This window comes from Elephantulus edwardii, unplaced genomic scaffold (assembly GCF_000299155.1).
Source record: "Elephantulus edwardii isolate Elephantulus edwardi_28Jun2011 unplaced genomic scaffold, EleEdw1.0 scaffold00126, whole genome shotgun sequence".
In the NCBI taxonomy this organism is placed as follows: domain Eukaryota; kingdom Metazoa; phylum Chordata; class Mammalia; order Macroscelidea; family Macroscelididae; genus Elephantulus; species Elephantulus edwardii.
The window spans coordinates 8092651-8109023 of record NW_006399876.1 but is presented as its reverse complement, the minus strand read 5'-3'; the positions used below and the strand labels follow the sequence as shown (position 1 = coordinate 8109023).

Genomic DNA, 16373 nt, shown 5'->3' with positions numbered 1-16373 from the left:
AAAATTGGGATCATTTAAACTAGCCCAGCTGGCTAATTCTAAATACAAATTTTACACACACACACACACACACACACACACACACACACACACACTATCTTCAGCAAGTACTTATATCCTTGTAAGATCTAAATATATGGAATCAAAGTGACCACAGAGACCCAAAAGGTTCCTAGGAACCTCAGAGGTCGTTACATGACAGCTCTGAAAGGAGGAGACAGGGATCCCACACACCAAGCATGCCATCGGTGTTACAGAATCACACCTTTTGAAATGGTTGGATTGCTGCATGCTTTACTGTGTACATTCTCAATAACAACAAAGTAATATTCTGTAAATGTTCATTAAAATACCAATTAAAAATAATTTTATTTTAAAAAAAGAAGGCAAACACTGTACTGTCAGTGCACAAGAGACCCACTGACTGCTTCGATCCTCCTACAGGTGTTATTGACAAGTAGGGGGTTGTTTCCCATTCTTTGTGGATACAAACAATATTGATCTACTCCTGTCCTCCCTAGAAAGCTGACCAAGGGATGAACACTCTTCTAAGGGGGTGTCCTCATAGCAGCCTTAGCCATGTAGAGCAACCTCTGCTCTCTGGAACTTACTGTAGAGCGGAGTGGTTTCCCTAAGCCTTTCACAGCGCCTGTCCGGCCTGGTTTTCTCCTGTAGAGAAGGGGAAATAAGGACCTTGTGTGAAAGGTCTTGCTTAGTTGGCAGAAATGGGAAGACACTGATGGACTGTGGTAGCCCCTCTCAGGTCAGCTGTCCAATGCCTTCTCTTTCTTCTTCTGCTTTGAAAGACTAAGGAAATCCCTCCCAGCCTCTGTTGGCTCCATGCTCTCCCTTCGTTAGCTTCCTGAGAGCTTACTGCATTTGGCCTCCAGTGCTGGACCTGAGTGTATTCTCTCTGGCCCATTTTAGGCAGCTGACACTCAAGAGTTTGGGATCAAACTGCACAAAGCCTTTAACAAGATCGCCCATCACCGAATTCTTCAAGACTGCGCCGGTGAGGTAAAGCAGGTAGGTGTGAAGTAAGAAACAGAATTTGGTTGGAAGTGTCCTGTGTTGATGGAGAGAAATCTTGAGGAGGGCGAGTTAACTGCCTTCAGGCAGAACAAGGAAGGCCGTACTTGGAAACTTCATGAACCGTAATATCGCACAGTGGCTAAGAGCATAGCCAGTCACGGCTCTAATTCTACTCGAGCCACTCACCAGCTGCGTGACATTATTATGGGAGTTGTTTAACCTCTCTATGCCAATTTCCTCATCAGTAAAGTGGGAATGATGCCGACCTAACAAGAGGTTGAATAAGATAAAGTGTCAAGCATTTTAGTTTCTATTGTACTAATAATGATATGATAGAATTCTATTGTTAAATTTTGCTCAGTTAGAAAATAGACAAAAGATATGAACATACACTTCACAAAAGATACACAGATAGAAGCACATGAAAAAATGCTCAACATAATTAGTTGTTGTGTACCTGTGAGTTGGAACTGACTCATAGCTGAACCTCAAGCAGGTTTTCAAAGAAAAGTAATTGTATGGGAGGAGATTGCCCATCTTTCTCCCAAGGAGCAGCTGGTGGATTCAAACCATGTGACTTTGGGTTGGCAGTGTAACTCCTGACCGCTAAACCACCCGAGCTCCAACGTTTGCCATTAGATGAATGCAAACCCTTGTCTGTGATGAGATACTACTTCACATCCCCCTCTCAAATGCTGTGAAGCAGTTTGGATTCATCACTGACCCTCCACTGGTTTCCAGGGCTCCCCGGGAGCGCCTCATGGACCCATGCTAAACCACTTAGGAAGACAGCTCGGAAGGTGGTTGTTTATTTGGGTTTGGGTTTTAAAAATCTTTTATGGTAAACATTTTAGCAATTTTAAGTACATAATTCAGTGGCATTAATTGTATTACTCAAATTTTGCAACCTTCACTACCTCCTATGACCAAATGTTTTCTAAATCCCTGAACAAACTCAGCCCTCCTTAGCAGCCATTTCTATTTTCCCAGGTTCGTGGGCCCTGGTAACCACTGTACCATCTTGGTCTCTATGTACTTGCCTTTACTAGGTACTCCATGCAAACAGAATCCGTATTTGTGGTAAATTATTGTTGTTGTTGGTAAGTGCCATCAAGTCAGTTTCAACCTCCATGCTGACCCTGCACAGTGGGACAAAGCCTGGCCTGATTCCGCACAATCCTGTCTCCACACGCTCAAGGCCATTATTTCAGCCACTGTGTCAGCCTGAAGGCTGAGGGTGAGAGGATCGCTGTTATGGAGCTTTTCTGTGTGGCCTTCTTTGCCATGGTCCTGTGACTCCCTCCAGGTGACTGGGTAAGACAGTAAGTAAGGTGCTTATTATAGCCCACCAAGAGGACTGGATGCTATTTTGTTGTTAGGTACCATCGAGTATGGCCCATAGCGACTTTTTGAACAATAGATCAGAACCCTGTCCTATCCTGAGTCATCTTCACACTGACACACTAGAGCCTCTTACAGCAGTGACTGTGTCAATCCACCTGATTAAGGGTTTTCCTCTCCTTCGTTGACCCTCTGCCCTTCTGAGCATCCTGGCCTTCTCCAGGGAATAGCCCCTTATAGCAACATGCATGAAGTACGTAAGACAAAGAGCTCTCTGGCTGCACTTTCTCCAAGACGTATATGTTTGTTCTCTTGGCCGTCCATGGGATATTCAGTACTCTTCTCTCACACCACAACTCAAAGTCATCGATTCTTGCTTGGATAGCTTGCTAATAATGCAAATAAGATGGGAATTGTAGGGGAGCTCTGGTGGCCTTGTGGCAAGAAGCTGCACTGCAATCCCAGAGGCACACGGTTCGAATCCACCAGATGCTCTGCCGGGAAAAGGAGGGACAATCTCCTCCTGTACTAGTCAGATCCGATTTGACAGTACACACACACACAAAATAATAATTAAAAAAATTAAAAAAAAAGATGGGAATTGTTGTTGTTAGGTACCATCATACCATCTGACTCGGTGACCCTGTGAGCCATGGATCTGAACCTTGCTGTCTCCTGTACCCTCTTCATGATCTGTGTCATGCTCGAGCCCATTATATGGTCCCTGTGTCTGTCCGCCTCATTGTAGGAGTGGGGCCATGGAATTACAGTGGCTAGAACCCTTGCAAGGGGATTGGTCACTTTTGTTGTTCCTCTGGGCTTAAAATGAGCCATTCTAGAAATGGAAAGGAAGGGCCTCACCATCAGCAAGAAGAAACGGGAGTGGAGACCCTTCGGGAGTGGAGTGCATGCTAGGGTTCCTGAACTGAGCACCTAGACCCGGGAGACAGAGCTGTGATTCAAGATGAGAACCCATGACAGTGAAACGGTGGCAGCAGAACCGTGAGGCTGGACAAGATGGCAGGGGGACCACAATGCGTGTGATCACCCGTGGAGGTAGGGAACTGAGTACCTTTGGCTTGATGTTCACTGGTTAAGTGCAGTACCCCAGGCACTTACTGGTAGGCCTTTATAACAACACAGGTTGGGGGCCAGAGAGGGGCCTGCATGGGGCACAGCAGAGAAGAGGCTGCTCTGGTCACAGAAATGTATCCTGAGTCATTCCTGATGCTGAATTGTAACCTGTTACTTCCTTAATAAGACCCTTAACCATACAGTATGTGTGGCCACTGCAGAGAATTATCCAACTCAGCAGAGAAGTTGTATGTCAGCAGGATAACTGTGGAAAAAATTGGTAAAAAGATTAGGAGGCATATCTTGACCTCTGCCTCATAGGACTCTGATGGCGATTCTTTCCTCCCCTCCTTACAGAACTTTTTCACTTCTACATTATCCATTTGTATCTGGCTTATTTGACTCTTCAGAATGTTTTCAAGGTTTATCCATACCATGTGTCAGGAAGCTCTGGTGGCCTTGTGGGTACAGAATTATGCTGCCAAACCAAAGGCAGATGGTTCAAATCCATCAGCTGCTCCATGGGGGAAAGACAGCCTCCCCTGAGAACCTATTAGAGGGTCAACTATGAGTCATAGGCAATCAACGGGAGGGACTTAATTTTTCTTTATGAGTGAATATATCATTGTATGGCTTCAGCACATGTTGTTTATTCTCCTGTTGATGACTGTTGTTTGATGCTGTCGAACTGAGTACAGCTCACTGCAACCTTATGAACAACAGACCTGAGCCCTGTGCCCTCTTCCTCATCGCTGACACACCTGAGCTCGTTGCTGCCGTCTCAGTCAGTCTGTCTCACTGAGGGTCTTCTTCTGTCCCTGACCCTCCATCTTTCCAGGCTTGATGTCCCTCTCCAAGGAGCAGCTGCTCCTAACAACACGTCCCGAGTATGGAAGATGAAGGTTTTCTGTCCTTGCCTCTAGGAAGCTCTCTGGTTGTACTTTATCCAAGACATATCTGTTCGTTCAGATTTATAGGAAGTGACTGAAAAGACTATGACCTGAATCAGTTGCACCTTAGTCTTTAAACGATCATCACTGTGCCTTAGTACTTTAGAGAGGTCCTTGACAGCAGACTTTCTCAATGTAGTCTTTTAATTTTTTGACTGATGGTATCAAGGATGTTGACTGTGGATCCAAATAGGACAAAATCATTGACAATCTCAATCCTTTGTCTTTGGTGATGCTGCCTGTTGGCCGGTGGTGATTTTTATCTTCTAGATATTGAGATGTAATCCATATTGAAGGCTGGAGACTGATAATCTTCGGCAAACACTTTAAATCCTCCTCTTTTAGCAAATTGTCTGCGTAAAGCAGGTTGTTGATGAAATCTTCCTCCAATCTTGATGCCACATTTTTCTTCATAAAGTCTAGCTTCTCAACATACTTGCTCAGCATCCAGATTGTAGGTGTGGAGAGAAGACACTCGGGTGTCCCTCTGGGTGCTGTGAAGGTGCTGCAGTGAGCAGCAGGGACAAGGGAGACCCTTGGCGAGGCGGGCTGGCCTGGCGGTGATGGGGGCAGCGATGCAGCACCGGGCAACACTGCTTTGTGTCTCAGGGAAGCGTCACCATGAGTCCTAAAAACCTGGAGCACAGCGTCTAAATGGGTTCTGGTCTTCAGGTATTATCTGCATAGGAGTAGAATTGCTCGTGGCAGTTTCTTTAAGAAGTTAACAGTAAGGGAGCGCTGGTGGCCTTGTGGCAGGAAGCTGCACTGCAATCCCAGAGGTACATGGTTTGAATCCATCAGATGCTCTGCTGGAGAAGGAGGGGCATTCTCCTCCTGTACCAGTCAGATCTGATTGGATGGTATACACACACACACACGAGCAATAAAAAAAGAAGTTAACTGTACACCCATCATATAACCTAACCATTCTACTCCTAGATATTTACCCCAGGGGAAGAAAGTCGTGTTTGTGTAGATATTCATAGGATCTTTATTTAGGCAAGTTAGTGACCATATATAGCTCCAGGTTTTTAGGACTCATGGTGACCCTTCCCTAAGACACAAAGCAGTGTTGTCTGGTGCTACATCGCTGCCACCATCACCACCAGGCCAGCCCACCTCACCGGGGTCTCCCTTGTCCTTCCTGACTTCCCCTATCATGGGGACCTGCCCCTCACAGTGAGGCCAACCATAGTGTTCTCATTGGTGGGTTTTAACTGGCTAGTCGTTGGTTACTGGCTCTTTCTCCATGGTCTGTTTTACTCTGAAAGCTGCACTGAAACCTGTCAACCAGATAGCTCTGCTAGGATTTGAAATACAGTGGCATCACTTCCCGCATGACTGTGCACGCAGGTATGAGGAACTATCAATGGGTCGTGGTTCTAGAATAGATGCCAGTGGGTGGGTGCCATTATTGTGGGGCCCAGTGTATGGGGGAACGGGGGGCTTGGGGGCCTCAGAATGCTCCAGCTTCTTAGTTCCGCTTCTTGGGCCTCTGCTAACCAGTGTGATCTTAAGTAGAAATGATCTGACCTCCTTTGTTCCTTGTTGTTGCTATAGTGATGGCTCACAGCCTCAGGACCATTCATAACCCATTTAACTTGGCAGATGGCCAGATGAGCACAACATCTTATCCAGTAGTTGCAGGTCTTAGGAGAAGGGATTTTCATTGAATCCATAAATGGCACCAAGTTAGCCACTGTGGTCTCCACAGGCATCTTCTGAGGTAGCTGTCATTTTCCGGATGGAAACATGTTTAGAGAACTTCGATCATCTGACCAGAGCCATAGCCACTAAATGTAAGTGCAGTGTTCACTTGTGCTCCTGGCTGCCAGGGTGGTGACACTGTCACCATACAGGACTGTCACGAGTCAGCTTTTCCCTGCTCTGTTGACTTGTTAATGGCACAAGGGTGGCACCCAGTGGCTGCAGCCTAAAACTGCAAGGTAAGAATCTGGCTCCTGGCTGACCCCCCCTCCCCCCCAAGAGGCTGTACATTTCACAGGAGATTGCCCACCTTTCTCTGGAAGCTGGATTTGAACCATGTGCTTTAGGGTTGACAGCACAACTTCTTACCACTAAGCCACCAGAGCTCCCAATGAATTTGGCTCTGTGATAGGACCATCCACTTCAGTTCCTATTTCACATCAGAAAGGTAGAACTGACCTACTTAATAGAAACTAACACACACACACACACACACACACACACCCCACCCCCCACCCCTGTGTTTGACCTTTTGAGGAACTGTCTGTTCTCAGTCTGGCTGTGCTGCACTGCACTCCCACCAGCAGGGGTGATGGCTCCGTGGCCCCACATTCTCCCCGTCCTTTGAAACATGAATGCTTTTATTTTGCTACGGTTAGGGCTCTTGTACATAGGGTCGCTATGAGTCACAAGTGACTCGACAGCACGTAACAACAACAACCTGTTCTGTGCAGGACATGCGATAGAAGCTGGGGGCTGGGGCTTGGGTTATAGTAAGCACCACTGTGCTTGGTCTATGTAGTAGAGTGTGCCCGCCCTTTGCATGGCTACACTGGACTACCAGGTTTTACAGATAAGTGAGGCTCAGAGATGTTAGTAAACTTGCCCAACCTCACACAGCTAGTATAGAAATGGCTTCCAGCTGGGACATCCCTCTGTGTTTTGCTGATACTTGCTCTGGGAGGGGCTCTGCTGGCTGCAGTGCTGACATGCCAGGGGGCAGAGAAGAGACATCATCACAGCATGGTGATGGCCAGGAGCCTGGGGGACATGGTTCAGTCCCCGAGGGACAGGAAGAGAGGACGGACCCCACAGACGCGGAAATGAAGCTGCTATGAACCAGGAGATGGGCACTCCTGGTCAGAGGGGGCAGCCTCTGAAGCCGGGACAGCTGGCTCACCACCCTCCCGTCCTGCAAGGGCACATCTAGGCTTCTGTGGAACTCACTCAGCTCTCCTGATTTCCAACCAGCTGCCCCCCAAGAAAAATGACGTGGCCCCAGACACCGAGGAGGAGGAGGACACACAAAGTGTCCACCCGGAGGACCTTCCAGGTGAGCTCTGGGTGGGAAAATGGAAACCCGGCCTCCCGGTCTTAGCTGCTCACTCCTGCATGCTGGCCCTTTGGAGGTGGCGGGGGCACTGCCACTGGGGGCTTTTGGAGCAGCAGGAATCCCCGGGCAGAGCTGCTCTGAGCGGCGGAGGGCATCTAGTGCGGTCGGTGCAGTTAGAGGGAACCGCATGGGGTGCGGGTGTGGGGGCAGGAAGACTCAGCAGCCCACTGGAGCCCTGGTGGCGGTGATGGAACCACGTGGCTGCTAGCCAGAAGGTTGGAGGTCTGAACCCACCAACAGTTCTGAGGGAGAAAAGACCTGGCTGTCTGCCCCCAGCTGGGGTCAGGCGGGACTGACCGGCTGCTGTCCCCAGACAGGGCTCTGGAGACGCTGCCCAGTGCTCCTGTTGTCACTCGATGGTGGGTGTGCCTGACGGTGACCTTGCTTAAGTCTCCTCTGTGTATCCCCTCCTCCCGCCCCTACAACACCCTTGGCTGCAGCGGCTGAGTGAGGGAGGCTGGAAACGGCCGCAGCCAGCGAGCGCGCACCTGCACGGCCCCGCAGGTGCCAGTGTAAACAGTTCACACAGCAGCGTGCCAGGTGTAACCCAGACCCACGACCGCAGTGGACCCTGACTGAGCAGCGCTAGGGCACAGATGACCACTCGAGAGCGTTCTGGAGACTAGACTGGGACGGGCTGCAGAATCCAGTGCTGCAGTCGTACAGATCGGCCAGATGTCCCAAGAACCGACTGCCGTCCACACCGCCAACCTCACCGTCACCAGCCTAGTTCGTATTCTCCGTTTACAGATAAGGAACCAGGCAGGGATGTACCGTTAATAAACCGCAGAACCAGAACTCAAACCCAGCCCAGTGCCCCTGCGGCTGTGCCCCGCCCTGCAGCCCAGGCAGGAACCGCCGGTGGAGGCGAACTGGGCTTAAAGCTGCGCTGACGGGAGAGAGGGCAGAGCTCGGCGGCTCCGGCACCAGCAGGGTGGCCGCGGGGCCGGCACGTCCCAGGGGCCCCTTCCCAAACCAGCTGGGGGCCTCGGCCTGGTCCCCGGAGCCGCGGGGTCTGACCCCGACGGGTGCTGAGAACAGGTCCCGAGGCGGACGCGGGAGCTGAACCCCGGCCTCCTGCGCCCTTGTCCGGTCGAGCGCCCGCCGGGCAGCGGAGTGACAAGCGCCTTTTCTCCTAGAGGCCCGCGGGCCGGCGGAGAGCAAGAGGCGGAGGACGGACACGGGCGACCCGCGGGCCTCCCGCTGCCGCCCGGAGCCCGTCGCCCGGGGTCCCAGCGACCAGGAGACCGGGGCGGGGCGAGAGCGAACCCCGGGCGGCGCGGGTCCCGGGAGGGGCCTGGAGGTACCAGGGCGCAGTGCCGGGCGGGTGGGAGGAGTGGCCGCCCCGCGGGTCCTCACGCGGCCCTTCCCCGCAGGACGCGCTGTGGCTGCAGGAGGTCGCCAACCTGTCCGAGTGGCTGACGCCGGCCCCTGAACCGCCTTCCCCGCCTCGGGCCCCGCGTCCGTGTCAATAAAGTCGCTTTGCACCCGCGCGCGCGAGTCCGTGTCCGGGGGCGGGGCCTCGCCGTCTGACGTCACTGCGCTTCCGGCAGGCGCGGGGCGCGTCACTGGTGCGCGCCGCGCCGGGTCCGCGGTCCGGGCGCGATGGCGGCGCTGGGCGGGGACGGGCTTCGCCTGCTGTCAGTGTCGCGGCCGGAGCGGCAGCCCGAGGCGGCGGCGCTGGGCGGGCCGGGCCCCGGGCTGTGCTGCTGGGTGTCGGTGTTCTCCTGCCTCAGCCTGGCCTGCTCGTACGTGGGCAGCCTCTACGTCTGGAAGAGCGAGCTGCCCAGGTGCGGGGGCTGCGCGCGACCTGGACCCGCGCCTCCGCGAGGCGGGGCTGCGGGCGGAGCCGGGGCGGGCCGCGGGTTGGGCCCCCCAACTTACTGTGCCCTCCGCAGGGACCACCCCGCCGTCATCAAGCGGCGCTTCACCAGCGTGCTGGTGGTGTCCAGCCTGTCGCCCCTGTGCGTGCTGCTCTGGAGGGAGCTCACGGGCATCCAGGTGCGAGGGGGCGGGGCCGAGGGCGGGCGCGCCTCGGGGTGTCGGGCGGGCGCGAGACTGATGCCCCCCCTTCCTGTGGCTCAGCCAGGCACATCCCTGCTCACCCTGATGGGCTTCAGGCTGGAGGGCATTTTCCCAGCAGCGCTTCTGCCACTGCTGCTGACCATGGTGAGTAGTCCAGCCCGGGGACCCCAGCACCCAGAACCTTTGCAGGCTCCGCACCCCCAGACATGATTGTGCCTGGCTTTGGGCTGATGAGCGGCACTGCGGGGCCCTCGCGTGTGCATGTGTGGAAACCCCAGACGCTGGCCGCCCGCGTGGGGCGAAGGATCACGGAGGCAGTCTCCCCACTTGTCTGCCCCCAGATCCTTTTCCTGGGCCCGCTGATGCAGCTCTCTATGGACTGTCCCTGCGACCTGGCTGATGGGCTGAAGGTTGTCCTGGGTGAGTCCTCTGGGCCATGGAAAAGTGGACACAGGCTTCCCACAGGGCGGACATGAGACAGGCGGCATCTCCGGGTGTTTCCTCGGCTGTGACACGCAGAGCTGGTGGCCTCAGAGCACTGGTTGCTGACCTCTGAGGAGGTCCGTGTGGCCGAGAGCACTGGTCCCTGCGGTCCTCCTCTGCCTCCCAGCCCAGAGCGGCCTGGGACAAGCTTCCCCAGCCGGTTGTTAGCATTTCCTGCTGAAGCATCTCCTACTGAAGCGTCTCCTAATGCCTCATTCCGCTCCAGCCGTCTGGTGTCCTTGGCTGGGAGCATGACCTTCCCCTTTCTCAGTCCTGCTTTCTAACCCAAGTTTGCCCAGTGAAAGGCTGTGGGAGGAGAGCCCGCAGGGCCTTGCTGTGCAGGGCTGGTCACCCGCCGCCTTTTCTGAACCCCTCGTAGCACCCCGCTCCTGGGCCCGCTGCCTCACGGACATGCGCTGGCTCCGGAACCAAGTGATCGCGCCGCTGACGGAGGAGCTGGTGTTCCGCGCCTGCATGCTGCCCATGCTGGCCCCGTGCACGGGTCTGGGCCCCGCCGTGTTCACCTGCCCCCTGTTCTTTGGAGTCGGTGAGTCCCTGGCATGAGGCTCAACGCAGGAGGGGCGGGGGTCTGAAGGGAGGGCTGGGCAGGGCAGGGCTGTGACACCGCTCTGTCGGCCCTGCAGCCCACTTCCACCACATATTTGAGCAGCTGCGTTTCCGCCAGAGCAGCATGGGAAGCATCTTCTTGTCTGCGGGTGAGCCCCGGGAGCCCATGTGGGCTGGGGTGCTGGACGGAGCCGGCCTTGGTGGGGGGCCAGGAAGCCTGGCTGGCCGGGTGGGCGTGGGGACAGGTGTGCGGGTGTGTCACTCCCAGCCTTATCCCCAGCGTTCCAGTTCTCCTACACCGCCGTCTTCGGAGCCTACACGGCTTTCCTCTTCATCCGCACAGGTGGGTCCGCCTGCTGCTGCGGGCTCGGGGCTCACATCCAGACAAGGGTTGAGCTGGTGGGTGGCTGGGAGTGGGTCAGGGACCTTCTGCTTCAGGGGTCTAGGGGCCCCAGTCCTGGGAGGTCCAAGCAGCTCAGTTTGGCCTGAGTCGCTGCTGTCTCCCTCCCAGGACACCTGATTGGCCCTGTCCTCTGTCACTCCTTCTGCAATTACATGGGCTTCCCTGCCGTGTGCGCCGCCCTGGAGCACCCACAGCGGAGGCCCCTGCTGGCCGGCTACGCCCTGGGCGTGGGACTCTTCCTGCTCCTGCTGCAGCCCCTCACAGACCCCAAGCTCTACGGCAGCCTGCCCCTGTGCGCACTCCTGCAGCGGGCAGGAGACTCAGAGGCCCCCCTGTGTTCCTGACCCATGCTGCACCCCCACCATGGACTCTAAGGGCACCCAGCCTGCCCGCCTGGATGCCCTGTTGGGGCAGGGCTGGCCAGGGTCCCCAAGATCTCAGGAATTTTTGTAGGGGATTGAAGCCAGAGCTAGTTGACTCCCAGGGACCAAGATGAGGAGCCAGACGTCCCCGCTCAGAGGGACCAGGGAACAGCTGGAGGGAGGGGCGGGCGGTCCCGCAGCTGTGATGCCCCTCGTGTGACCCTCCTGTGAGGCCCTCTGCTCCTTCAGTCTCTGCAAAGCTGCTCGGGGGTAGAAGCTGTGACCGCCCCCCACCTTCCCAGGGTTTTCGCATTCTTTTTGCATCAGGACTTTATATCGGGATATTAAAGAGATTTAACTTGGGTAACACAGCCTTGAACCTGTAGGATCCAGCCTCTAGGTCTGGGTTGAGCACTCCAGGGGGTGTGCCCACACCTTCCCTCAACACCAGCTCTGGGCAGGTGAGCTAGCAGTAGACCCCCCTGGAGTGGGGACCCCCGAGTGGGGATGGGAGAGCGCTGGGTGTGGCGTCCTCTCCTGGCCCAGGTGCCCGAGGCTGTGCAGGTAGGTAGCAGGTGTAGGCCCGGCTCACCCTGACGTTCAGGTGACTCAGTTCTGGGTCAGGCCTTGTGTCTCTGATCCAGTGATGGAGCCTCCACCTCCCTTTAGTCCGCCCACCACCCACATGAGAGAAGAGGGGGTGAGGGGTGTCCCCGGGCGGCTCTACTGCTCTCCACTGGACATCTGTCGCTCTCCCCCCAGAGGAACCTGCAGCTGAGCGCAGTGCCTTCCTGAGACTCAGGCCTCACTTCTAGGACCAGGGGGTAGTTTTAAAACCTGCCAACACCACATCCCGGGGGCTCACGGACCCCCTCAGCTGCATTTGCTGTGCCGTCCTGAGCTGGGCAGCTGGCCCTGGGCTGTAGAAGGGTGTTTGAGGAGCCTGATGCCCGTCAGCCCAGGTTTGCCCCTCTGCTGCCTCATGTTAGCTCTGACTTTCCGGTCACTGCACTTGTGACACATGGAGTAGGTCTACGATGGTGGCTGGGACCAGGCCACTGGCATCTCCACCACCTTGCAGGCCCTTTCAGGGCTATGAAGCCCTCCTGGCCCTGGAGATGGGGACGCATGGGACCAGGCAGGCGCAGGCAGGGGTGGAGGGACAACAGCTTTATTGAACGTGCTCTCCGGGAACAGGACCCAGCCCCTCCCCACATCCCAGGCCCACTCCACGCCTGTTCCAGCTGGTGAGGGGGACCCTTATTTGGCAAGAGATGAGCAGGTGAGTGCAGCCTCCCAGCAGGAAAGGAGGGGCTGGAAGCCAGATCTCTGCTGCCCCTGCAGTCTAGAGAGACCTCCAGGGTGGCCCTGCCTGCCCTGTTGGCACAGCTGCTGGCAGTGGCCGGGGGTGAGAATGACTGGCAGAGTCCAGAGTCATTCAATCTCCAGGATCAGGTCGTCCCCCTCCAGTGTCATGTCTGTGGTCACGTGGACCTTGCGGACAGTGCCGTCCATTGGTGCGGTCACCACAGTCTCCATCTTCATGGCACTGAGCACACACAGAGGCTGGCCTTTGGTCACCTTGGCGCCAGCTGCCACCTTGATGTCAATCACCTTCCCGGGCATGGGCGCCCCAATCTGGCCCTTCACGTCCTTCAGGGCCTTGGGGTGGAAGTGCATCTCCTGGGGACGGACAAGCCGGGTGAGAGCTGGCCAGGCCACCCATCCTGTCCCTGGTCGCCCGCACCGCCCACCCTGCACCCACCACCGCCCACCCTGCACCCACCACTCCGTGCCGCCCGCACCGCCCGCACCGCCCACGGCCACACCTTCATGGCCTGCGTGTCCTTGACCAGGATGGCGCGCAGCTGCCCGTTGAGCTCAAAGAAGACCTGCCGCTGGCCAGCGCGGTTTAGGTCGCTCATGGCCAGAGCCTTGATGTGCAGCGTCTTGCCCCGCTCTAGCTCCACCTGCGGGGCAGACACTGCTGACCCTCCCTGCGGCCCACCATCCCCCCAAAAGCAGGAGAGGTGGGGGCACTGCCCAGAGTCGGGGTGGGGGTGGGCCACGGACCTCGAACTCCTCAGCGATCTTGGGTCCTTGCAGGAAGAGGCGAGTGTTGAGGCTGTCCAGGGGGCCGAAGGTGGCCGTGAAGTCCTTGAAGTGGGCAAAGACGTCGGGGTACATGGCTGCTGAGAGCACGTCCTCGGGGGTCACCTCCTCCCCGTGCCGCTCGATCAGCTCCTTCTCCAGCGCCTGCAGGTCCAGGGGAGGCAGGGAGGCCCCGGGCCGCCCCTCCACTCGAGGCAGGTCCTTTAACACCTGGCAGGGAGCAAGGGGCAGGGGTCAGGCCGGCTCCCGAAGACCTGAGGTCAGCACCCCGCTCCTACCCGGCAGCCCCGCCTACCTTAGTGCGCAGGGGCTCGGGGAAGCCGCCGTGGGGGACCCCAATGTAGCCCTGCAGGAACTCCACCACCGAGCGGGGGAAGGACAGCTCCTCGGCCTGGGCCTCGGCCTCCGCCCGGCTCAGCCCATTCTGCACCATGAACTGGGCCAGGTCCCCCACGATCTTGGAGGAGGGTGTCACCTGAAGAAAAGGGGGGTCCAGCGGTGAGGGGTGGGCGCCGGGGGCAGGGGGGCAGGCGGGGTGGGGGCGGGGCCTGGCCCACCTTGATGAGATCGCCCAGCATCTGGTTGGCCTCCACGTAGGCCTTCTTGACCTCCTTGAACTTGGCGCCCAGCCCCATGCTGTGGGCCTGGAAGTGCAGGTTGGTGTACTGGCCCCCCGGGATCTCGTTCTCGTACACGTCCGAGTTGCCGGACTTCATGGTGGCCGTGCAGTCGAAGGCCGAGTACAGCCCCCGGGCCCCCTCCCAGTACTCGCTGTAATCAAACACCCGCTCCAGGGGGACCCCTGCAGAGGGCTGTGGTCAGGGGCAGGCCGCGCCCCCTCCCAGGACCGTGTGGGGAGAGGGCGCTCGAGGTTCCTACCTGTGTCCAGGGGGGTCCCGCGGGTGCAGGCCACCAGGGCCCCCATGCTGGGCTGTGACGTCATCCCGGACATGGAGTCGGCGGCCACGTCCACCACATCGGCCCCCGCCTCGGCGCAGGCCAGCATGGCGGCCACACCGGCGCCGGACGTGTCGTGCGTGTGGATGTGCAGCGGGAGGTCGGGGAAGCGGTCACGCAGCGAGCCCACCAGCATGGTGCAGGCCGCGGGCTTCAGCAGCCCCGCCATGTCCTGGGGGAGACAGCGCGTGAGGCGGGTGGGGGGCGCCGGGCAAGAGTGGGGGGCACTGGGCAGGAGTGGGGACACTAGGGTGAGGGGCACCGAGCCTGGGCAGAGGGCACTGCGGTGAGGGGCGCCGGGCAGGGTTGGGGGGCACGGGGGGGGGCGCCGGGCGGGGGCGGCACCTTGATGCACAGGATGTGGGTGCCGGCGCGCACCAGCTCCTCAGCCAGGCCCAGGTAGTACTGCAGCGAGTACTTGGTGCGCCGGGGGTCAGCCACGTCGCCCGTGTAGGAGATGGCCGCCTCCACCACGCCGCCCGCCGCCCCCGCCGCCTCCATGCCCAGCAGCAGGTTGGGCAGGTAGTTGAGGGAGTCGAAGACCCGGAAGACGTCCATGCCGTTCTCCTTGGCCACCTCGCAGAACCTGGTGGGACGCAGAGCCCAGGGGTAGCGCCCGGTTGGCCTCCGCTGTCCCTGCCTGCGTGGTCAGCATAGGGAGCACCAGCAGAGGGGTCCTGGGCTGGGGACCTGGTGGGGACTGGCTGGGGAGGGAGCACCCGCTGAGGAGTCCTGGACCAGCCCCTCCCTCCGGGGCCTCCCCTGCCCACACGTCAAGTGGGGGCCTTCAGGGCTCCCCAGCTCGCCCTGCCCTTCCCGCGACGCGGCCTCACTTGAAGACCACGTTGTCGGGGTAGTTGGTGTAGCCCACGGCGTTGGCCCCACGCAGCAGCATCTGGAAGGGGATGTTGGGGATGAGTTCCCGGAGCTCCTGCAGCCGCCGCCAGGGACACTCGTACAGGAAGCGCATCGCTACGTCAAACGTGGCTCCTGGGGGCCAGAGTCAGCTCAGCACCGCACCCCACAGCCTGCAGTTCAGGGTTCCCAGGTCCCCACCCCGCGGCTTCCAGACTTGAGCCTCCTGATGGTGCAGCCTCGGCTCACCACCTCCCAGAGCAGGACCCAGTGTGGGCCCCCCACAGGGCTCCCTCCTGAGTGTGGGCCCCTGCAGTGAGTACAGGCCCCCCCATAGTGAGTGCAGGCCCCCATCACGGGCCTGCCCTCCTCCCCCAGCTCTATCACTATTTCTCCAAACTGACTCCCAGCTCTACACCCTGGCTCTTCCAGCCACAATGCTGGCACCACAATGGGGTCCCTGAGGCCTCTAGCTCACCTCCCCAGTTCTCCATGCTGAAAAGGCTGCTGAAGTTGTGGGCGGCATAGGGAGCAATCTTCTTGAGGTCGTGGGTGCGCACACGGGTGGCCAGCAGCGACTGGTGAGCATCCCTGAAGGTTGTGTCCATCAGCAGCAGCCCCTGGTGGTTGCGCACTGCTCGGGCAAAGCCCTCAGGCCCCTCTCGCAGCAGGATGTCCCTGAAGCCAGCCGGGGGTGGGCCTGGGACAGACAGTGGGGGAGCATTGGCACCCAACCTGAGGTCATAGCCCCCTCCTCACCCCCAGGATGTGGAGTCCCTCACCTACCTATAGGCACTGTGGGGACCACAGGGTCAGTGGGGCTGGGGCTGGCCTTGACAGGGATTGGGGTGGTGGGGCCATTCACCATGACATGGCCTGTGGGGAGCAGAGATGGGGGTCAGGCAGCTGAGCCCAGGGAGGGGACTAGACTGACGATGTAGCTCAGCTGTCTGGACCCGAAGCCGCCTGCCGGTCCCTGGGTGCATGGACAGAAAGGTCAGGTTTGGAGGAAGGAGATGAGGGGTGCAGGGAAGTGGGAGGTACAAGAGAAGGGCATGTGAGGATGTTGGGAAGCTTCCCGGATGGGAGAGGGGTGCTGCATGGTGAGCGGG

General features: G+C 57.9%; 3 protein-coding genes across 3 annotated transcripts in view; 2 read left to right on the top strand and 1 right to left on the bottom strand.

Annotated features, from left to right (window-relative positions):
• LOC102850755 (chromosome unknown open reading frame, human C11orf80) overlaps positions 1-8932 on the top strand; it is a 96439-nt gene extending 87507 nt beyond the window's left edge. The window contains exons 14-16 of the mRNA XM_006893412.1: positions 928-1026; positions 7356-7437; positions 8637-8932. Of these exons, the coding sequence (XP_006893474.1) occupies positions 928-1026; positions 7356-7437; positions 8637-8932 (477 nt within the window). The remainder of the gene's footprint in view (positions 1-927; positions 1027-7355; positions 7438-8636) is intronic.
• A 133-nt stretch (positions 8933-9065) lies between these two features.
• RCE1 (Ras converting CAAX endopeptidase 1) lies at positions 9066-11327 on the top strand. Its single transcript, XM_006893271.1, has 8 exons — positions 9066-9287; positions 9396-9498; positions 9583-9666; positions 9864-9942; positions 10385-10552; positions 10650-10721; positions 10853-10915; positions 11084-11327. The coding sequence occupies exons 1-8, from the start codon at positions 9103-9105 to the stop codon at positions 11317-11319; spliced, it is 990 nt and encodes a 329-aa protein (XP_006893333.1). The 5' UTR covers positions 9066-9102; the 3' UTR covers positions 11320-11327.
• Positions 11328-12771: 1444 nt separating this feature from the next.
• The window catches only part of PC (pyruvate carboxylase), a 23568-nt gene continuing 19966 nt past the window's right edge, over positions 12772-16373 (bottom strand). The window contains exons 11-20 of the mRNA XM_006893270.1: positions 16048-16137; positions 15740-15961; positions 15240-15396; positions 14752-14992; positions 14329-14578; positions 14007-14251; positions 13745-13924; positions 13411-13659; positions 13167-13307; positions 12772-13020 (exon numbers count right to left, since the gene is read on the bottom strand). Of these exons, the coding sequence (XP_006893332.1) occupies positions 12772-13020; positions 13167-13307; positions 13411-13659; positions 13745-13924; positions 14007-14251; positions 14329-14578; positions 14752-14992; positions 15240-15396; positions 15740-15961; positions 16048-16137 (2024 nt within the window). The remainder of the gene's footprint in view (positions 13021-13166; positions 13308-13410; positions 13660-13744; positions 13925-14006; positions 14252-14328; positions 14579-14751; positions 14993-15239; positions 15397-15739; positions 15962-16047; positions 16138-16373) is intronic.

Excerpts from the sequence above, each read along its gene's own strand:
- RCE1 (XM_006893271.1), top strand. The coding sequence starts at position 9,103 with ATGGCGGCGCTGGGCGGGGACGGGCTTCGCCTGCTGTCAGTGTCGCGG. Across the intron at positions 9,667-9,863 it reads TGCCACTGCTGCTGACCATG|ATCCTTTTCCTGGGCCCGCT; the intron begins GTGAGTAGTCCA and ends GTCTGCCCCCAG. Across the intron at positions 9,943-10,384 it reads TGGGCTGAAGGTTGTCCTGG|CACCCCGCTCCTGGGCCCGC; the intron begins GTGAGTCCTCTG and ends AACCCCTCGTAG.